This window comes from Amblyomma mixtum, chromosome 2 (assembly GCF_055824585.1).
Source record: "Amblyomma mixtum isolate Tamu chromosome 2, ASM5582458v1, whole genome shotgun sequence".
Taxonomy (NCBI): domain Eukaryota; kingdom Metazoa; phylum Arthropoda; class Arachnida; order Ixodida; family Ixodidae; genus Amblyomma; species Amblyomma mixtum.
Window position 1 is genome coordinate 26,073,343 of NC_143013.1, and position 22,950 is coordinate 26,096,292.

At 49.7% G+C, this 22,950-nt stretch overlaps 1 protein-coding gene across 3 annotated transcripts in view; it reads left to right on the forward strand.

The window, feature by feature from the left end:
• The window catches only part of LOC149358743 (uncharacterized), a 297,550-nt gene that overhangs the window by 268,937 nt on the left and 5,663 nt on the right, over nt 1-22,950 (forward strand). For all 3 annotated transcript variants that reach the window (XM_089570924.1, XM_089570925.1, XM_089570923.1), the window contains 3 exons: nt 17,325-17,591; nt 22,021-22,224; nt 22,552-22,888. In XM_089570924.1, the coding sequence (XP_089427050.1) occupies nt 17,325-17,591; nt 22,021-22,224; nt 22,552-22,888 (808 nt within the window). The remainder of the gene's footprint in view (nt 1-17,324; nt 17,592-22,020; nt 22,225-22,551; nt 22,889-22,950) is intronic.

Here is a 22,950-nt window from a genome sequence, read left to right on the forward strand (position 1 = left end):
AAGAACAAAAACTCAAAAACGAGCAAAGAAAGAAAGAAAAGATCGCACGCTAAAGAGGAGGCGTGTTTTTTTTCCCCCGGAGACCCGCAGGGCTCGCTCTAGCGTGACAGCAGGCGTCTCTCGCCCCACTGCCAGACATCGCAGGCTCTTGCTTTTTTCAGTCTTCACTGTGGACGCTTCTTTTTCTTTCTTTTTTCTTTGCTCGTCCTCTCATTTTGCTGCTTTCTCTCTGCGTTTTTTTCCGCATTTGGGAAGAGAAAGCAAGATGATTTACCTTTCTTTTTTCGCTTCTGAGAAGGAGCGACCGTATAGAGGCGAGTGTTGGTCTGGAGTGTCTCGCCGCGGGGCCTGTTGTTAAGAACGATGCGCGTTCCACCGAGCATCCGTCACACGGAGCACGGAAGACGCTTTCACCTGGTGCGCCTGCAGTGGTGTTGTGCCCCTGCGGAAAACAATGGCTGGCTCGCTCGGTGGCTTCTTCCATCCGTGCAAGTGGGCGCGGCCGACTTAAACGACCGTTCGGTGCTAACGACACCGCCCCCGACGTCTGCAGCGGCGTGGCCGGCCGCTTTGTCCGCGAGTTGGAAGCCCGGTCTTCGCAGTGGTTCTCGCGCGCGGATCCCGACGCCGTGTTCTTCAGCAGATTGCATGTCGAGGCAGCTGCAGCTGCCATTGCTGCCAGCGAAAAAGAAAGGCGAATTTTGCGCAGCCCTTCTTTGCTTAGGCATCGTGTGTTCTAGCTTGCTTTTCTGGCGTCGGTGCATTCTTTTGTTATTTGCTGGAAAGAAAGAAGGATGAAGAAAGATCCACACTTGAAACGCTGGCTGCAACTGCGGGAGAAACGCTTTTCCACCGATTTCCCATAGAAGCCCATGTATATTCTACCGGGGCTACTATTTTTCCGGAGCCCTTCACAACGCCGCCCCTCATAGCCTGAGGACTGGCCTGAGTCGCCTTGGGACGTTAAACCCCCATAAACCATAAACCATCCTCCTCGTATACTACTTATTTCTTTTCTTCTTCTTTCTATTATTCCAAGTTCAACTGGATGACATGGACAGCTTGTCCTCCTAGCTCTGCTGACATGCATGCAGTGTGTGTACGCTATATGTGACCTTATATATACTATACACAGCGTAATCGCTTTTAATCACATTAGTGGTCTATCCGACTTAGCTGTTTAGTGCGAACGCAAGTGCATTACTGCTAAGTGCAGATACAGACTGATATAAACGAAACAAAAATCTGTAGAGGATTAAGGCTTCTATTTCAGGCATACTTGCTGTCATACAATGCGGATACAATATGACTGGTAACAAACAGTGTCACGTGCTTCCATTCCGTTTTTCTTTCTTTTTTTTTCATGAACTATACAGGGTTACTAGAAGTATAGTGGCTAGCCACGTTTCTTGAAGTAATGAAGGCTGCTAGGTCAATGTGCTTTCCACACTTTTCTCTCTCTCTCTCTCTGCTTGCAATCTAGCTTCAAAAGCTTAATGCCCAAGTACGTGAAGAAGCTCCTCTGCTGTCTCATGAGTGGTGCTTTAACAATAGCAGCTAGCTCTAAGTTCAAAGTGGAAGAACTTTTGTGCACTTAGCAGCCGCGTGCGCCGTTTATTACGTCACCTTTGTGCACTTTGTGTGGATCAGGTGCGTGTCTCTCTGCAGTTCCTCTTTATGTTTAGCACATTAGCGAAGTGGAGTGTATAGCCGGAAGCGCTTTCCTTCAACCCCTTCATCTGGTTTCGCCGTTAACCTCCCTGCCTACACCTCGTTCTCAACAGTAAGAAAAACAAAAGGAAGTGCTCGTTTGGTCTCGGCCAAGCGAGAAGGCATCTGCTCTGCAGACCGTTTATGCCGGGCATAAACATGCCTACACAGACGCACACCCACCCTTCTTGCTCTCGAATTGTTTATATATAGTTTTTTTTCCCTTTTTTTTGTCTTTGTCGGTCGGTATAGCTGCTGGCCTTCCTTTTTGCTTTCTCGATGGGCTGGCTCGAAGCCTCCACCTCCGAGCCGGAACTTGGCCTCGGCCGCCGTCCTGTGCCCCCGTAGATGCTGGCCGGCTGATATATGTATAATATGCGTTTCTTGACCCTCATGAGCGTCGGCTGAAGCCAAATGGCCGGCAAAACGAAAGTCGCCACCGTTTTTCGCCTTGTTTGCGGCCGCGTCTTGAGAGCGCCTTGGCGCGGTCCGCTCGATTTGCACTTTCCACCTTAGGCCCCGAACCTGCCTGTCTGCAGGAGCCTGCGACGGGGATCACATCCGGACTTGTTTTACGGCTGTTTTACGGGGTTTTCTTCTTCTCTTTCCGCTTAGTTGTTTTACTTTTAGAACCGCGGTATGGTGGAGAGGAGAAGATCGTTAGCGATCATGGGATCAAACGTCGTTTTGAAGTTCTGTTATAAGACAGACGGGATGTCCCACCTGTCTGCGATGGTTCCCAGGCCACCGTGTCCGTACCAGGAAGGGTGGTCGCAGGAACTTGTTCAAGCTGAAACGGAGGTGCGGACGAGGATCTGAGTGCACTGATTTTGGTCTTACGGTTACCATCATATAGCGGTCTAACGGGGCTCGGACAACTGCAACTTCAACTAATGCCAACTTCAAATTCAAAACTGGAAAAAAGAACTTAAATAATGTCACACTAATTATAGCCCACCAAAACGGTTTACTGCAATTACTTTTTATGATAGCTCTTCCGGAAGTCAATGAACTTTGATTTGCAGTTCACGACACTCCTTAAGAAGTTTACCACGAAGAATTCATCAAGGCGACCCAGTGATAAATTATCGTGCGATTGTATTACAATAGCTTTCTGTTGGCTTGTATATCATTTGCGCTTATATGTAACGCCTTCGCTTTCGCTGCTGCTTCGTTGCTTTTGCAGTGCTTCAAAGTGACGTCAGAGAGGCGAGGAAATGTCGGCAAGCTTAGTGCGTGGTTTCCTCATAGGCTTCGAAAGCCAAAAGATAAAAAGAACCATAAAGAAAGCAGTCCGGTGCGAAAAAATTGGAGACGTTATCGCGCGTTAATGCTGTTCACACAAAGCTTCAGCAGAAAGGTTTGGGCTGTCGGCGAACGTAGTCGTACCTTTGTGGCGCCCTTTACGAGATCCCGCTCGCGAGTCACGATTCTGAATAACGCCGTCGGTGCGTTTACACGGCGACGATAATGGTCGGGCTGACCTTATCGATGTAACGGAGCCTGCTTCAGTTACACTCCTCCGAGGAGCCCTTATTAAGGAACCTGGGCTCAAAACAGGGTAAGGGAAGCGATCAAAACATGCAAGCAGAAGTTGTAATCTCCAAATCAAGAACGTTATCTGATGGGCCAAGTTAACTATCACAGGGTACCTTAAGTGCGAGAACGGGTTGCGCAACCAGTGTTACAGAGAAAAAAAAACAAAAAAAAACATTACTTGATTCTTGTAAGCAACTGTAACTTATTTCCTGCTTATACATATCCATCGACGCCTGCAGCCGTTCCGAGACGTGTAAGCACAGCCTCATCTTGTTTTTCGATTTGTCGTAATGCAGATCAGCCATTGCACCTCTCGCCTCGTCTTGCATCGTCTTGCGCTGCATCTTGCAGCGAAGTTGCATCTGGGTTCCCGGCCCCGACATAACGTTTGCTAGGAGTGCTTGGGCGTACAGAGACCGCGCCGCTTGCAAGGCTCCTAATTGTCGCTAATCACACCAGCGCGCCTGCGGGAGGCAACAGTACACTGAGCCGAGCCCGGGAACGTTTCTTTTTTTTTTTTTTTTTCGGAATCGTTCGCGTGATTTGAGCAGCGCATGCAGCTCTGGGGGCGGTCAGGGCAGCACTGACGTATTCGTCAAACCGGTCTCTAAATGCCGCCGCCAACTGTCAGAGGAAATAATAATAAAGAAAGAAGCCGCACTGAACTGAGGGCAAGCCTGCGAGGAGGCAGAGAGGGTGTTGCAAATAAGCGGTGGTAGCCACGCCACACAGACGTAGCCATGTCACTGTGGGCTTCGGCTAGCGCTGCTCGAAGAACTCTCGATTATTTCTGTTTTTGCATCTCCTATATCCAGTCTGTGAAGCCTGCCGGCGATCGAGTTCGGCGATTTCTGTGCGTCGGCGCTGTGCTTTAGTCGTTTTTTTTTTTTTGCTTGCTTTCGTTTGTTGCGTTCAAGGTCACGCTTTTGGATGGCGGCAACTTCTATGCCTTTAGTAATTCGGACAATTTGCATCCGGAGTCCTTTTCGTCTCGCATTTCCCACTTGGGAGTCCGTGGTGGGGTCGAATGGTGCCCTGCCTCCGGCCTTGGAAGAGTATTTCTCCGTTTCGTTCCCAGCAGCCGTGCGCAGATAGGAGCAGGGGGCGTGGCATGCAAATTGCTGAAAAGCCAGATCGCGCGCGCTTTCTGGTTTGTTTGTTTTTTGCGTCATATTTCCTGATTCCTTTGGCTTGCGTGTACTTTTCTGGAGGCTTTTACTGTGATGCTTGTTCTAAAGTGCAAATCGGATGGACGGAGCGCCGCATGTCAGCTTGTTAACGTCATTCTTTTCGTTTTTTTTTTCTTCTTTTGCACTTCCTACTTTGATGGCTTGACGCATGCACTTCCGGCCATCACCTTTCCAGCATTTTTTTTCCTTTTCTGTGTTCAAACCTGTGTGTAGCGCAAGGTGAGGTCTGAAAAAAGACGCATGTGATAGCGCGCGGGCTAAACATCGATAAGCTTCTGCTTTTTTTTTACGATTTGCAGAGAATCTTGCGTCGGCTTTCTGTATTTTTTTTTCTAGCAAGAGGCTTTGCCCACGGGCAACTAAAACGCGGGGACTAAGACAACTCGCAATGGCTATCAACCCCCATGGAATACTTTTCGCTTCTCCCTGCACCTTTATCTATAAAGAGAGAGACTTGGCTTGGTTGCGTGTGTCAACACCTTAAGCGTCTTTTGCCCGCTGTGCTCCGCAGCCTAAACGAAAGTGGCAGTCCACTTTGGCGGCTCCTAGAGTTTATCTTTCTTCGGACGGGACTTTCCCGCGCCTCTTTATCGGAGCGCGTGTGAACGCTGCGAAGCGCTTTTTCCGGTCCGGAGCGGTTCCTCCGGGCTTTTACTCCTCCGGGCTTTTACAGCGACTGTGGTTGGAATGTCTCTGCAGGACACCACTGAAGGAACCTGCTTCAGCAGCGGCACACAGCTAATGCACGCTGCGGTGTCTACTATGTAGGCTTTGCACCGCCACTTAGAGTCCTCACTGAAATGGCGAAGTTGAGCAGCCAATGAGGCCGTGCTACAAGCGCAGCCACTCTCGATAATTATCTGTAAACGTACCGTCACTGCCACCCGGCGGCTCCTTTTGAGGCCCCCTGCGTTACAAAGGATGACGTTTCGACGACGGTACAGAACAGGGTAGCGAATGTCTTCGGTACAGAATTTTTTTCGTGCTGAGACTTTCTGTCTAATGACTTTGTACTGTTTCCGTGCAAAGCGGAAGTTTCAGGAAATTCGTCTGGTTACTGTTGCTCCAAAACGAGTGCAATGCTTGTGCTTATAACGTTGTGCACATTATGCGACTTAGGAACGTAATTGCCATAATACGAAGAGAAAGGTGGAGAGGAGGCCATTAATGGCTGGGGACAGAAACTTGTCAGAGGGATATTCCCCCTCTACCGTTTTGATTCCTTGTGTTTTCTTTTCTATTTTTTTTTCTGATGAAAAATACGTTGCTACGTTTAGTCTTAAGATAACACGTGTGATTGCAGTCAGGGCACTATGCTGAATAAAGAAGGAACAGAAGAAATTATGCCCCATCGCGCGCCTGTATACAGTCGTGCTTCGTAAAGATGAGCACTTTGGTTCCAGAGCAAAACTTTCCATAGAGCGAATATCGTCCGTAATAACGAATCGCGAAAGAGATAAAATAATCCGGGGGAAAAAAGACACGAATTAAGGTCTCCTTGTGTGCATGGTGTTCAGTGAAGCTGGAATATGGCATAGTTTTGGAACCCGCAACAGCATTATCCTGTGGTTGGGGACAATTACGCTTAAAATAATGTAGTGCAACTTGACGGTTCTAGTGGTCTATGATGCGCTTCATGGCGTCTCATGGCTAAATGACCTAGCTACCACTATGACTGTTCACATCCCACGAATCGCTACTACTTATCAGCATTCGGTCGGCTGACAGGTGTTCAATGGGGCTTTGTACGCGACACAAGCTGCAGAGTTCTCTTCACAACCATTCATGGAATACGAAAATGACAAGGCGCATCGACTGGGAAACTTTGCACTGCAAAGCATGAAACCACAAAACGAAAGGACCATCGCTCAGTCATCTGATCTTTTTCACCGCATTCTTGCAGTGTCCTGCTCTCAAAATTCTTAAGATAAAACATCCGGCTGGGGCAGTAAAGATTTCGTTATCATCCCCTTCCTTATTAATGCGACAAAAATACATGGGTCCCAAAGAGCTGCGTGCATTTTCCCCTTGTCCATTATCCGAACAACGAGTTGCTATATTAAGGAGGCGTAAATACATTGAAAAAGCTTTGTCCGCAGAAAAACTCTCCATAATTCAAGTGTTGAAGTATAACCTTGCTCAGAGTGGCTGGCTGCAGTAACGCGTATTTTGCGCTGTCTGGATACTGTTCCTGAAACGTATTTCTGGATTGAGGAAGTTTGCCGCAAGACCCATGACAGGTGTACAGGCTGCGCCTCGGCAAAAGCATAGTGGCGCAGTTTTTGCAGGCGAACATAATATAAACGCAATAAGGGGGAAGGACGGTTCTTTGGGTATACCTCTTCGAGTGCTTCCAAAAAAGTCGCGCTGTTGTAGAGGAAATAACCAGTCCAGGTCTATTTAATGAGACAGGGACGGCAAATGGAGATGGTTTATATAGATAGAGCGACTAACAGGATACTTTAACTGAAAACGAAGCTTTTTGCAGCAGCTCTAAAACTCGACAGAAATGAAAGGCTGGTACGGACTGCACATGTTCTCGTAAACTAAGTGGGATGACGTCCAGTGCATTTCAAATGCGGATCTCTGAGGCCAGGCCACACCGCCATCCGCTTCAAACCGGCGATCCCGGAGTTGCCGACGCACAAAACGTTCTCATCATGGTCGCGACCCGCCGCGGTGGCTCGGTGGTAAGGCGCTCGTCTACCGAGCCGGAGTACCCGGGTTCGAACCCGACCGCGGCAGCCGCGTTTCGATGGAGGTGAAACGCAAGAGGCGCCCGTGGGCTGTGCGATATCAGCGCACGTTGAAGACCCCCAGGTGGTCGAAATTATTCCGGAGACCTCCACTACGGCACCTCTTTCTCTCTTTCTTCTTTCACTCCTACTTTCCTCCCTTCCCTTACGGCGCGGTTCAGGTGTCCGCCGAGATATGAGAGACAGATACTGCGCCATTTCCTTTCTTCAAAAACCAATTTACCAATTTACCAAGGTCGCGAGCTTGAATCGAATGGAGGGAAAAATTTATTTCCACTTTAATCCCATATTTCTCTGCAATATATGTTTTTTTTTTGCTGCTCACCGAAAGTCAGCAAAGCCATAAAAAGCCACTCCATGGAACTTGACCAAGGAGGAAAGTTCTATAGAGTTCGGAGCAATAGCGCAAACAGGACAAGGGACCAAGAACGAGTAGACACACACAGTAGACAACGGCTGTGTGTCTACTCGTTCTTGGTCTCTTGTCCTGTTTGCGCTATTGCTCCAAAGTATGAACCAACAAGCCCGAATTTCAACGTTGTTCTATAGAGTTGTTTTCAGTGACCTTTTAAACAGTCGCTGTTCATCCACTTCCGCCGTCGACGTTCTCGACGTTAAGTTGCGTCCCCAGAGCACCACTAACCGCACCGTTGCAGGCGCGCCTTCGCTGCAAGGTCGTCGAGAAGCCAGGACACGGCCTTTGCGAGACGCGCAATCTGCGCTGCCTGAGGCTTCCGCGTGGCTGCCGGTTCAACGGCCGCCCCCTCGGTGGAGCACGCCCCGAGAACGCGCGCGTGTCATGGCCTGTCTTCGAGTGCCATCGTCGCGTCGCTAAATGAGCGCCCTGAACTCTCGCTCGCGCGAGACAAAAACACAGGCTGCCGAGCTACCCGCAGCCTCAGGTAGAGCGGGAAGCGCTGCGGCAGAATAGCGGCACTCTTCCTCTCCTTTGGCATCCTCCTCAAAACTTTTTGTCCGTCAATGCATGAGAGTGCAGCCAATGGGCTCAAAATATTGTCATTGTGCGTAAAAAGAAAAGCCCAGTCTTTGCCATCTTTTGGCACCTCCAGCATGAATTACTTTTTGATGTGAAATCCAATGCACCCATTGAATATTCATGTCATCACTCGTGCAGTTGGCTGCTGATGCGTTCATGTCTTGTGCGTGCGACCATTCTGCGAAGCAAACTATAGTGCCTAGAGTATACTGTATATTCTAGGCACAATAAGCAAACTATCGCTGGCCGTGCAATGCATCACGTGACCACAGTTGACCAATCACAGATGCAAAATAGGGAAAAAGAATGCACAGATTTAGTGTAGAGGTCAGAAGGATTGCGGCAACATGAAAGAATGGAGCTACGTGATCAGTGTAGATTATTTGGTTTGGCTGCTCGTGATTGGCTGACAAAGATGGAACACGACCAAGGCAGCAGCCAATTGCGAGTCCTTCCTGCGTACGAGCAGCCTTGTAAGTGTGTACGGCACGGCCACCACTTAGCCAACAAGGCGACAAAGGGGTTAACAGGCATTGATGCAGCGCCTATGCATGAGGTGTTTAAATGAGGCTTGTATTAGCCTGCATCCCGATTAATCGCCAGAAGCGCGCCGAATGTTCTGCTGTGCATCCGTTCAGCGAGAGTCAGCCCTAGTTTGACCCAGAATGCGCTGCACGGCCCTATCCGGCAGTGTAATCATCGCTGACATTCAATAAAAAAAAATAAAGGCCAAAAGAACTCCGCTGTTCCGTGTGTACGCACGCTGCATTACGCCGCATTGTTTTGCATGCAGCGCAGATGAGCGTCGTGTAACGCCTTGCGGGAGGCGATTGTATGACGCGAATGTCGGCAATCACGCCGACGGCGGAGCCGCAATCCGGTCCGACAGCGGTTCTAAAGTGCTGCCGAGGGGAACAAAGGAAAACGTATTATACGCGGGGCCACTCACCGACGCCGCCAACCGTCCGCTCTTCCCTCTCCCCTCTCACTCTCTGTCTCTTTCACTGTTTAGGACGGAGCTTCCTAAAAGCGAGCGCCTGCACCAGAACGATCTGCGTTCGTTTTTCAGTCTTTTCCGAGCGGGAAATGCGACAGGTTTGCCGCCGACACGGCTGATTAGTTCATGTGCATATGGTCTCCACGTTGTCTTTGTTTTGTGCGGCACTGGCGTTCATATCACTCGCCATCGCATTAGAAGAACGCAAACGTAGAGGAGGATTCCTCGTGTCTGTCCTCTATGTGTTTTCCCGTAGCGATCAGCATTGTTTGGCTGCCGTTGGTCGTTTAGCCCGCATATTTTTGGGTGCATGCATTGACTGTGGTATCCATAACTGTCGCTCGCGCACGCTTCCGCGGTTTTGTCTTTCTGAACATAGGGGAAGCGGAAGTCGTTCTATCTGTGTGTTTGTGCCGGTTCTGGCTTCATCATTCAGCCTGATGAGAGTGTACGATGTTTTGCCTGCTTTGCGCTTGCCTACCCACCAGCTCGTACGTACTATAGGTGCAGCCTAACCGGGTCAACGGTCAATATACATAAACTGCTACTCAGCCTATGAAACTAGTCGTGAAAGTGAAGATGACATTAGAAAGTGGGTTTCGAAGGCCGTATTTTTCTGGCCTACAGCCCGCGGACTGTACATGTCTAAATGCTGGAATTTTACCCTGTGCGCACTATTCACAGGTGCCGACCTTACAGCTTTTAGTGCATCACAATGGAGGACGATTTTTCAACACAGTAAGATCGCCCGTTCGGCTATTCCTTGTGCAACTCGGTTCTCGCTATCATGTTTTCTTAATTTTTGTTCGTTTTCGGCTATCCTTGTGCTGTGCTTGCGCTGTCAGCGGGCTCCTAAGTGCTCGTCTTTGCCTATTTAAGCTTCAAAAAATAGAGACTTGATCTCTAACCAAGTTGCTTCGGCCACAAATACAGTCTTCCGAACAGCAACCTCTGACAATGCCGCATTAGTTCAGCCCGAGTATAAAGCTTTCTTCAGTCCCCTAGTCAGTTTTCTGTACAGGCCTTCCAATCCGCGTGTGCGTGCCGTTTCTATCGTGGCACCACAAGTAATGATTTCCGCGACAGAGAGCTCCCTTGAGGGCCGTAACTCTGCAAAATCACCGCGAACGTTCTTACCAGGCAAGCGACAGTCTTCGAAACGCGCGCGCCTGTCTCTCCCATGCAAACAAGACACACGATCGACCTATCAATCTGAAGTTAAAAGTGAGCGCCAGGAATTCCACCTGTCGCCCGGCGGTGTATATATACGACCTAAAACTTGAAAGTTTGAGGAGGTAGGCAGTTTAGGCTGGGTATTTTTTTTTTCGTCTCTCCAAAAACTGGCAGAACAGGAAGACCGGCCTTGGGAGAAGGGGGCACAGAAAGGTAGGGGGCGGTCGCACCGTTCATTCCTTGTCAGGGAAATATTCACAACAAAAACAGCGACGTCCATGCAACGCGCCTCCCTCACATGTACGCATATACGCGAGCTCGACTTATATTTATTTGGCTTCGCCGGCGTCCTCTCTTCCCTGTTCGGCCCCGATTCGCGCCGCTTTTCTCACGCAGGTCTCCCACCTGGCCCCCCGCGAGAGATTTATCTGGAGGGCAGCGCAATCGTAAAGACGTCAAGTAGGCGAGCGCCGCCTCGCCGCGGTGGGCATCGTGGCACGAGGGCAAACAGGAGGGATGTATGGGCAGGAGACCCCTGGGGAAAGGGGGGAGAGGCGTTCAAGCGAGACTGCAGTGAAGCGAAGATACGCCGATATCCGCGTGACGCATGTGTACGCGCAGTGCGGCATCGCGCCAGCCAGACGTCACGCGTGGCATGTCGCTGTGCATGCGTTGTGCATCCTTCACTGAACATTCGTTCTCTTTTCTCTCTCCCACACACACACACACACACACACACACACACACACACACACACACACACACACACACACACACACACACGCACGCACGCACGCACGCACGCACGCACGCACACGCACACACACACACACACACACACACACACACACACACACACACACACACACACACACACACACACACTGGATTCATTCCGCTTACCTCACGAAGAACGATCTCTCAGCCACTCATCTCTCTCTAGCCGCATGAGTTTGGCCAAAGCCGGCACTGTGGAATGCGCCGCCGAAGGAGGAACAGGATATCCAAGAGCACTCAGTCTTTTGCCGCACTACCTCGGTCTCTATCTCGTGCACTCTTGCGTAGGGTGCGTCACCGTGGTGTATCGTCGTGCAACGAATAAACGGAAAGAAAGAAGAGTGCGCTAGAAAGAAGAAAGAAAGAAACAAGGGGCGGAAGTCCGAACACGAAGTGCGTGAGAAACGGAGAGAGCACCCAAGAGACCGGGTCCTGTCTGGGTCCTTGCGTGGCTTTTTCTTCGCGGGAAGCGGGCGCCTGGCGAGGGGGGTCTATCTTTGCTCACGATAATGCACCTTGTAACTACATCGACATCATGCTCCTGTTGCGTCTGCAGTTAGAAAGCACTCAGGCAGCCCACGCAGAAGAACCCGTTTATATCGCTACAGTTCCAGGGCACCGCCTAGCCCATAGCGACCGCCACTGTTTATCGTGGTCTTGGTGCCCTTAGTTTACAAACACCGTAAGCCCTGGGAAAGGGTCAAGGAAAGAAGTTCTTTTCTTCTCCATGTTTGTTTCCTTGGCGGCAGTCACGTTTAATCCCGCTGTACGACTGCTTCGCATAGATGGGGCGCCCCGGGCCTGTGTAGGTGTTATTTGTTGGTTGGTTGGTAGACGCGCGTGCCCTGTACATCCCTTATAAAAATTGTCTATAGACAGTCAATAGACTTCTTATAGACTGTATTGCTTTCCCATAGATATTTACTTTTGTTTATTCATGGTTTATAGACTGTCTATAGGCAAAAATCTTCTAGAAGTGTATGGTCATAAATGTATATAGATTGTCTATGGGTTGTCATAGCATTTTCATGGCCTATAGACTGTCCCTGGACTTCTGTCTATAAAGTCTATAAACTCTTTATACACAGAAGTGTATGGACAGTCTATAGACGGTCTAAATTTTGTTTGTAAGGGCAAGGGCACTTTAAACGGGTTCTAGGCATACGCGACGCTCTGTGCGTTTGCGTACAACTTCTATGCTGCAAGAGGTTTTGATAAAGGCATACGTGATGCAAAAGTGAGATGCACCTTCCCGGAAGTAGAAATGAGTCCAGTGTTGCGCCTACATTGGGCATCTAAGCAAGACTTTCTTGGAATGAAGACATCTTTCTGTTGAACGCGCGGTGAACCCTGTGAACGTCTTTCAGTGAATGCCGAATTGCATATTCCTATTGGACGTCTCGGTAGAGGCAGAACGCCATGGCGAGGGATGAAATATTACTCGCGTGTAGCCAGGCGGTTGAGGATGTAAAAAGAACACACCCGACCACTGCTACGCGTCTCTATCAGCAGCAAAGCTCGCAAACCAGCGCTTACAATTCATCTTCAGGCCGTTTCCTCGGTTAGTCAGACATTTGAAAAATAATAGTAACGCCACTGAAGCTCACTCGTATTGCGCGAGAACGCCCGCGCCCCTCCTTATTTTGCGCACCCATCCATAGCAGTCTGTGAAAAGAACTATGCTTGGGTAAAATACTCGATCAATAATGAAGAGGTCGAGACTGGGGCACAGAACGATTCATTCTTAGGTCTGACGACCAATTCTCCAGGGAGCTACCTTTTTCGAGTCCTTCTTGTTATCGTTTTCCTCTCTGGGCTGGCTGCTTGCGGTGAATTAAGCGTTATCGATTGTAGCACGTCTTGACGATCATTTTAGAATCGAACGATTTATAACCGAGACATTTGCTTGCTAGATCGCCATTTCCGCGTTTTTTGCTGCGTCTTTTTTTCCCATACGGAGTTTTTGTTTTTTATATATATATAATCGCATGATAGTGCATCGCTTGTCCTGCCTGATTCGTTTAGCTTGAATGTGCAACCTTAGCTTCGAAAACTAGCGTAAAAAAATAATTTGAGCTTTAATACGTGAATATAACCCACCACTAAGTTGGGAAGGAACCTAAGAAACCTTGACTAACCATTTGCAACGTTCCGAACCAAACTTAAAAGCATTTTATGCATTTTATCGGTGATATTATCTCTCAGTGCTTTTAGCAAGGAAGCAAACTGGGCTTTAGTTGACGTGCTTTGAGCTGCAACAGCAAAACTTAAGTTACTGTCGATCACTGCTGTCAGGATTTATGACAGTTCGAATGAAATCGCGTCACTCTGCATTTATGTACGTCAAGCCCTTACAAAGATTTCATTAGACAATGCTTATTGAAATTCTTGTTGTAGAGTGTTTGCATCGCTTAACAATTTTCGTGCAGGTCGCTGTATTGCAGTCGAAAGTCGTTGTAATTCCTAATCCCATGTCGGCGTAAAAATCATTGTGATCAACAGCGCTCTGTCCTTGTTGAGTCGTTTTCGCACACTGATGGAAGATAAAATTCGGAAGAGAAAAGAAAAAAAAAGAGATATATGGCGGACTTTATTTACGAAAATATTGTGTTATATACAAACAGGCGCGGAAAAATCTCAGATGTCTAACCCCAGCGGTCAATAACGTGCGTGTCGTGTCAGTGCCTTTCAGTTCGTTTAACATATAGTAGGGATTGCCAATTACTGCCACTTGGGGGAGACTACTGCACTATCAGTGACCTCTGCAGGCGCCAACTTTTGCCGTGAGTTAGTATAAGGACGTAGTCTGTACACACACTAAGCAATTACTCAAGTGCAAACACGGGTGCTATGCTATTTGTCATGCGTTTTTCCGAACGAATGTACAGGGTGTTTCACCTAAGACAGTCAGCATTTTTCAAAATTGGCTTTTTGAATTATCACAGCTCTTTTTTTCGGCATGCCACTATCAGTGGTGTAGTGCATCAAAATATAGTTAAGACGTGCTAACTAGCAGACTGGTTAACTGATATTCAACAGTTAAGTTTTCAGCTATTACTGTTAAGCACCTTATTTATTGAGAAGCTTGTAGCACACCGTAATTGATATCCATATTAGTTATTATATTTTCGAAAATGCCGTTCTCGTCACCGCTGCAGCGCAAGCAGTATTGAGGCCGCACAGTTAACTGTTTAGTATCAGTTAACCAGTCTGCTATTTATAGCACGTCTTAGCTATATTCTGATGCGCTACTCCGCTGAGTGCTATTGCCGAAGAAAGCTCTCTTCTAATTCAAAGGCAATTTAAAAAAATGCTGCCAGTCTTAGGTGAAACCCCTGTGTTTGCGCGACGTACACCATACCACTCTCCTCCGTGCAGTGCATATGCGGGCCTCCGATCAGCGGCGTTATTTAGGCGACCGCAGCTGATGTATTTACCCCGCTTATATATCGCTATCCTCTATCTCTTACTCGGCACAGAGTCGTCGATGCGAGGCAGTTTTTATGGCGGTTCTGAGCAGAACCCAGCGCTGGACGCGCCCTAAATTAGGCGCTCTCTACCACCATTGCTGATGTCTTGTACGTGCTCGCTGAGCGCGATATTTCTCCGGCAATCGCGTCCTACGCTTCGCTCGCCCACGTTCGTTCGAGTGAGGCAGTTGTCACTGCGGCGTCGCCTATACTCTATGCTGCTGCGGTTCAGTGCACTCTTTTCCGTGCCTTGATGCATGCGGGACGATATATTTCTCAGCGTGCGGGCATCGCTTAATTCTCGCATTGGGGACTTCTTCGTGGGCTCCGCGAATGGCCAAGCTGCTTGAGCTTGGATGGTCTCGTGAAAACCAGTCCCATGTGTCCCTTGTGACATTTGTTCAGGGCAGTTTGTCGCCGTACGTATCGTTAATGAGGCCTATATGTTGCTGCTACATCCTGCCCCGTGCGTAATCGAGCGGAGGATATGTGATCGCAATCGTCATTACGCAATCCGGTCTGATGATCGTCATTTCGAAGAGGGCAGCTTCAAGTTTATTCTTCACATCGGAAAGCTGGTCAGCGTCGACTGGTAATAAAATACTAGTCTGGTGGCGCAGGAAGAAATCTGTCTGATGGAAAGCAGTTCGTGACAACTCTTTTCACTGTCTTCATTTACGGTAAAGCGTTCTTTCTCGTATCACCCTCCAGCGGTAATTAATGAGCCGCTTTCTTGCAAACGTTTGTGTGGCACTCTTCAGATATACGTCTTTTTTTTGTTATTCGTGATGTTCGATCTTGGCTCATCGCTCTTATTCGGTCGCGTTGCAAGACCTGCTTGCCAAAAAAAGAAAAAAAACGAAAAACTTTTTTTTGTTTGTTTCACGACTTTATGTCCTTCCCCAGAGCCTTCATCGGAGTCGGACGCACGTACTGTCGGCTAAATTTAAATTTCCGCCATAACTGATGAAATATGAAATGAGGCGTTAGGCAGAACAGTAGAAATTGTCTTCCTTCTATATCTGCTTCACTGGAGTGGGAGGCGGGAAGTTCTTGCCCTGCCAAACAAAAAATTGTGCAATGCAAGGTACAGCGTTGAAAGCGAAAACCAATAAGAATAACCATAAGAGCAGATAATCTGGTGGATACGCCTTTTTTTTTTTATTAAGTAAAGAACGCAAAACCGCTGTCACAGATCAAAACATACGAGACAGCACAAAGCGGACAAAATGACGCGATTATATCTATATGGAGGAAAACGCGAAATCTCAAGACATTTGTATGCTTCTCTGATCGCGACGTCATTACATGTGCCTATAAGCCGCGACCGTTCACGTTGGAAACGTGTTTAGCTCGAACTCTCTATCGCATTTTTAACGACCACGTTCCAGCGGTGTACGAGCCAAATAGCTGCCTTTACAATCGCCGTTGTCGAACGTTGGTTTGCCCCTCGGCGTGTCATGAAATGGCTACTTGGCATGCTGGGCGTGTCCCGACAGCGCCGATTTTTTACGAGCATTCTGAGAACGGCCGTACGCTGCGACTGAAACAGTCCAAGGCTCTTTTGCCGTGCGTTTAAATCTGTTTCTGACGTTTTGCGCCTGTCGAGCGATTAACCTCTTTAGATCGTTCAGTGCGCAGCGTATGCGCTATATTTTGCTTATTTCCAGCCTTCAGGGGCTTTGCGCGTTTGTCAGTACCTTTAAAGACTGCATCACGAACTTCGGAAGTGCAGCGAGTTACGAACACGTTTAGCAGTGCCGACCTCGCTTGAACGATCAGCAGAGCCAGATAAGCTGTAGATAATGATTTTCGACCGTGTATCGTGTATCATACCCTTTTAAGAATGCCTAATTGGATCTTGCATATGTAAGATAGTAGCACTGCGCGATAGGTGGCATAATCAGAACAAACGAGTTAAAACGTCGATACAGGTGTGTGCGTTTCGAACATAGGGTGAATGTAAACTGTGAAATATACATTTCACAGTTTATAGTACCGTGCTGTAGGCATTTGGGTGTGCAGCATGCGATGAATACTGCGGATACGGCACCGTCGACACTATATCACACGTTTTCCTCGTAAAACCTTTAACTCTTGCATGATGCCCTTCTGTTGCAGCTTGCACGTTGACGGTGGACACTGGCTCCTGAACCGGCAGCCAGAATTAAACACACGCACCACTTACTCGCTCACTTCGAGGTATCTGCTTTAGACGGCGATAAGAAACATTGATTAGAGGAGAAAGTTGGCCAAGCTGGTTAATATGCATAGTAAAAAAAAGCGCGTGAAGACGACGACTGGACGAAAAGCCACAAAGACTAGCGCTATTGAAGTTGTTCCACAGAAAGAGGCCCGATGTACTAGAAATCACGGTGAAGCACGTGCCTTCCATTGTTGGAATTTGTTGTACTTTCAAGGTCAGCGGTATGGTGTACAGCTTATAACACACGCCATTAATATGCTGGTTTTGTTAAAACGACCTATAAAACCCGATATGCCCTATAAATACGTGTTCAGAATAAATAACGCCCTATAAAACCCTATAAATACTCTAAATGCCCTATAAATGCGCGTTCAGAATAAATACTGAGCTCGAGGGTGCTTCTTGCAGGTCTGTATAATGACAAACAAAAACGGAGGCGAAACGGATACAAACTTGCGGCCGTCGAATAACGGTCGAAAGACGTTTGAGAGTGTGTCTGGTGCATGCAGGTGCACCTGTACTTCTCCTCGCTGCCCGAGGACAAGGTGCCGTACGTGAACAGCGTGGGCGAGAAGTACCGCATCCGGCAGCTGCTGCACCAGCTTCCGCCGCACGACTCCGAGGTGCGCTACTGCAACGGCCTCTGCGAGGAGGAACGCCGCGAACTGCGCCTCTTCTCGGGGCAGCGCAAGCGCGAGGCCCTCGGCAGGGGAACCGTCCGGCAGCTACCCGTCGACGCGGCAGCGCTGCCAACGCAGCCCATGGTGTGCCACAACGTGAGTGCCCCTTCTCTCATTACGTCCACTCGCTCACCCATTTCCATTTCCTCATTCGCTCAGTCAGACCGTCTCTCTCACAGGAGGTACGCCAAGGTCATTTACAAAGATCAACGCAAAATCTGTCTGGTCACTGTCTCGGCCCCATATTCTTCGAGGCCCGGTCCGCGAGTTGAGACGATTTTAGATAGTACACTCGTCTGGCAATGAAGCCCGCATTCTTAGACATTGTGGGCCTTGCGTTTCTGTGTGCGAACCGCCGGGCAACCATATATATTACCTACCCTTCTCCCTTTTGTTTGCCTAGATTTTTTGTTTTGTTTTGTACGTTTCATTCGACTCCTCTGTTTTTCCCAGTACGTGCAATCTGATCGGTTCCGACGTTTCCCGGTCGCCCGAGCGTAGCCCTCCGTACTCGTTTATTTCCGACGTTGCGGCCAAAAGCGAACGGTCGCGGGATGAGGCAAGAACGTGCGCGTATACAAACACAGAGCCCCGGCAGGTTCCACGTGCGTCCACTAAGGACGCAGGTAATCTCGATGCCCATCGACGGGGCGGCAGGTCGGTCGAGATGTGCCGGGGGCAAGCACGCCTGTGTTTCTAGTAAGGTAAGGAGCCCCCCCCCCCCCTTCACCCCCGTTTTACGATCGCACTGCGGGATATCGCACGATGCCTGGCCGCCGCAGCGACCCCGCCGTCGTTCCCCCACCCGCCTTATCACGCTCCCATGCCCCTCGACGCCGACGGCCGCTGCCTGCCGTTAATACATTACGGAAGCCCCGAATTCATCTGTCTATTCCTTATTGCATTATAGCAGCCTGCGCATGCGTGAGCAGCGGGATGAGGGGTTGTGATGAAGGGGATGAAGAGGAGGGGTATCTGGCGGCGTGAAAGGGGGAAGCGGGGAGGAATGACGCCGGGGGGGAGTGTGTCAATATATATATATATATATAGAGAGAGAGAGAGAGAGAAGCGCGCTGTCGACGCACGAAGAACCGAAGAACCCGAACCCGGGGTTCGAGCCGTACTACAGCACCGACACACCCCCTGTAGCTGACGCCCTGCTGTTCTGTGTGAGTTTGCAGATTGAGAAACACTTGGAATAGTCGATGGTGATCTGAGCTGTTGATAAACTGCGAATTCGTGCAAATGTTAAAGGAGGGGAGACACCAAAATTTTCGGAGTGTGTTTTTGCTCTGGATTGATGGGTACGAGTTCTACATTAGTAAACATGGATCTTCGCGTGGAATTTGTCAGCGCTCAATAAATAATTTGTAATTGAATTTTTTTCTTCTGTAGTTTCAGTTGCATGACGATAGTTGCGAGGTCGCAAGAGATTGAGGTCACGTGAGGCGTACAAAAACTGCAATATAACCGTTGCTTTGTCGTTTTAATCCATTCAGACTCTTACGCTAAATAAAGTGCTCCCGGAGCCGGCAGGGCTCACGTAATCTTTTGGGTGCAGAAACCTGAACTGGAACTGCAGTCAGTTATGAGTTAGGTTACACTACCGCAATTTCGGTGTCTCTACCCGTTTATTGTGGATGTGTTGCTCTGAGCGCCGAGCCGGGTGTCTTCATGCTTCGGCAGTGTATTTGTACCCTTCTGACCTTCGTACGAAAGCCTATGCCTGAAGTTAAGGATTCCTGGACGAGCGATGTTGACCATGAGCTACGTGTGAGAAACTTGGACTTCGTATGACAGGCCCCACGTGCTGTGCAATTGGTTATTAGCGTATGGGAAGAGTTACATGGCCCTACGGATATAGCGTTCCACGATCAACCACCGAGTGGCAGCGCGTGTGCCCTTAAAGAGAAAAGTGCCTGAACTGCAGCTGTTCTTAACAGAAAATGGAGCCACCGGCGACGCTCTTCTCATATTTCCATTCCCATACCCATTCCATTCCCATTCCCATATTTCCATACTTCTCTCTTAGGGGTATCAACGCTGGGGTAACAACGAGTGCCGTTTCTGAGCTGTGACATGAGCAGGCGCTTAGTGCAGTCCGACCGAGCTCACTGTCCAGTACGTACACTTCCGTTCCAGGAGTCACATAGCGCAAAGCCACCGTGTACCACACTCAGTGGGTTCGAACCGCGCTCTCACCAGCCGCGTCGTCCACCGCTCCGCGCTCGAGCCGTGAGTCATGCAAACCGCGCGATATCCCGCTACAACACGGGGGAGTGCAGCGTGGGGACAGCCCAAGCGGGCCAGCGTGAGCGGCGGTCGATACCCCTCCACCACATCACACACGGCATGCAGCAGCAACAGCAACGCGAGCAGCGTGGCGTCGTGACGTGTCGCTCGGTGCCACGGACGGACGCTCGAGCAGCGGTTCTTTGTGAACGACTCCTCCGACGCACCTCGATGTCCACGCCGCGCCTCCGAGTTCTTTTCATCGCGCCGGTACGCGCACTCCTGGCGTGACGCGCGTACGCTCACCGGAAGTGTGTGCCCGCTGCCGAAACCTTTTGAAGCTCGTTTCGACGGCCAAGACGAGGTGGGGAGGAGACTCTTTAGCGAGCCGTGTGTGCGTGTGTGCTGTGCGAGCTTCTTTGGCCAGGGTGTGTCCTGTGCGGTGCGTGACTTCGCTGGCGTCGGTGGCCGGCCCTTCAAAACGTGGGCGCCCACAGTGCGTGGGCACCTGTGGTGCGGACGCATGAAGCGCTTTGCAAACACGGGTAGGAAGTCGAGTTTACCCTCTCACCCTCCCTCTCTCTCTCGTCTTGTGCCTGCCTCTCCCCGCCTCTTTACGCTTTCGTTCTGCTCTCCTTCTTAGCGCGGCCGCCGCAGCCGCTGCGCGGTGTGGTATACACTCTCGAGATCTGCGCTCTTGCCTGTCCAAACACCAATCTCTTACGTTCTTGTTCTTTTTTTATTTTATTGATATTATTTTTGCCGTATATGCATGTCTGTAAGTGAACGCTTTTGTTCGACCTTCGGCGTTCAGGGCTGCCTTCGATTCCGGCAGGCGTGGGAGCGCTTTCCCTTTGCTCTTGTTAAGTGTACGTCTGCAGTCTAGACTGCTTAACAGCAGGTTACGGTGGACGTCAGTTGATGGTGTATAGGGAGCTGCGTTACACACACGCGTGGCCGGGTCTGCTCGGCGTCACTGGTCGTTAGGTGCGCGTCCTAAAAAGTGACGGGTGAACGTCGGCTCGTCGCGCATCTGGTCTGTTGCAGGCGTGTGCTGGAACTCGAAGGAAGTGTCTTTAATGAGCTGTCGTGGCGATCGTCTCGTCCGAAGTCATCGCACGTGGGCGCATCGTAGCGAAGCGCAGGGCTCAACTTTACGCGTTGTCATCTCGGCTGATCGTGCCTGTGCTACTTGTTTCGAAAGAAAAAAGATATTGAAAATTGCTTGTCCATCTCGGTAGTTTGAGGATGGCAGCAGAGATTAGACGAAGCCATGCAATTAATTGGTGTATACTACAAGACTCCTTGGTTGTTCGAGTAGAGACATGCAGCAAGAAAAGAAAAGCGTGTGTGTGTGTTGTCTCCCTTGAGCACTTTATTTTTTTATTTTTTTTGCGTTGGCTGTCTCACGATGAGTAAGCGTGTAATGTTTATAGCGCCTTGCCAGCGAGATGTAACGCTGTTCAAGAAAATTTTCCAGCGTTATACCTGACTACATTGCTATGCTTCTGTTAGAGTTGTGGCATTTGGCACCCCCTGTGGCTCAGCCCGTCTAATTATACGTCAGGAACTACTAAAGAAACGTAAGAGTTGTACGTGAATGTAATGCACACCGATTCACGAGTCTCCTTTGGCCGACTGAATGGCGACGTCACACATTACACAAGCTAAAACACTTACTACCGTTTCGTGAACCTAGTTCTAACGCTTCGGGAGTGTTTGTAGTCCACCGGACTGGTGTTTTACAGTGCGCCTTTTGCGACTGGGTCAATGCTACCGTATCGGCACCGCGGCCGACGAACAGGTTTCGCGCTCAGCCTGCTTTCTGAGTTTCTTCTGGAAGTTCGTGAGGAATTTGTGAAATTCCTTGCTCTAAACAAGCTTACCGCTGGCTGAAGCGTTTCTCACTCTAATCACACCTATACGCATAAGTGCATGCACTTATGATGTGCTTCACAATTCACAAGCTGGTTACCACAGTCGAATATTAAAACTTGAGAGCTGTTCCCGCCTCAAAACGGTGCGCTATTGCCCATGCGCGCGCCTTTGGTTAGGTGGAGCAAAGTGTAATTATTTAATTGTACGCACTGCATCTCCACCTGGATCTGTAGCAGACACAAATTAACGGCGTCCAAAGTCTTAAAATATCATGCAAACGTAACAAAACAATCCAAGTTTCCCCTTTAGTTCGAACATGCTGTGATAGCGTAGATGAACTCTGTGTACATATATCATAGGCCCGTGATAAGGGAAGAGTGCGCCCCCCTAACACCTCGTCCGGTGTGTACCGCAGTGCGAGGAGCCCCTGTCCGCGGGTGACATGTGCGTGCTGGCCTCGCGTGCCGGTCCCGACTGCGGCTGGCACCCGGGCTGCTTCACGTGCTGCACCTGCAACGAGCTGCTCGTCGACCTCATCTACTTCCACCGGGAGGGGAAGCTCTACTGCGGCCGCCACCACGCCGAGAGCCTCAAGCCCCGGTGCTCGGCCTGCGATGAGGTATGTAACCTTCTTGTTCCGGGGGACAACCTTGATGGCGAGGCGCCCACAGCTAGAGTTCTTATGGCTCTATAGTGTATGGCCATAAACCTATAGATAGATAGATAGATGGCCATAAATCTATAGATTTATGGCCATACACTTTTAGCAAAATACTTTTGTCTATAGGCGGTCTGTAGACTATGAATAGACAAAAGAAATATGTATAGGAAGGCAATGGAGTCTATAAGAAGTCTATAGACTGTCTAAAGACCATTTTCATAAAAGTTGTGCTTCCACGCGTGCCGTACAGAGCCGGTGTGTGTTTTTCACCTGCCTCGCTCGCAGATAATCTTCGCCGACGAGTGCACGGAGGCGGAGGGCCAGGCGTGGCACATGCGCCACTTCTGCTGCTTCGAGTGCGACCGTCAGCTGGGTGGCCAGCGGTACATCATGCGCGACGGGCGGCCCTACTGCCTGCGCTGCTTCGACGCCATGTTCGCCGAGTACTGCGACACGTGCGGGGAGCCCGTGGGCGTCGACCAGGGCCAGATGTCGCATGAGGGCCAGCACTGGCACGCCACCGAGGCCTGCTTCCGCTGCGCCACCTGCCGACAGTCGCTGCTGGGAAGACCGTTCCTGCCCCGCAAGGGACTCATCTACTGCTCCCTGCAGTGCAGCAAGGGTGCGTGTTGTTATATTACCGACGCTCACTCTGCACATGATTAGAAGTCGGAGGCATCCTTG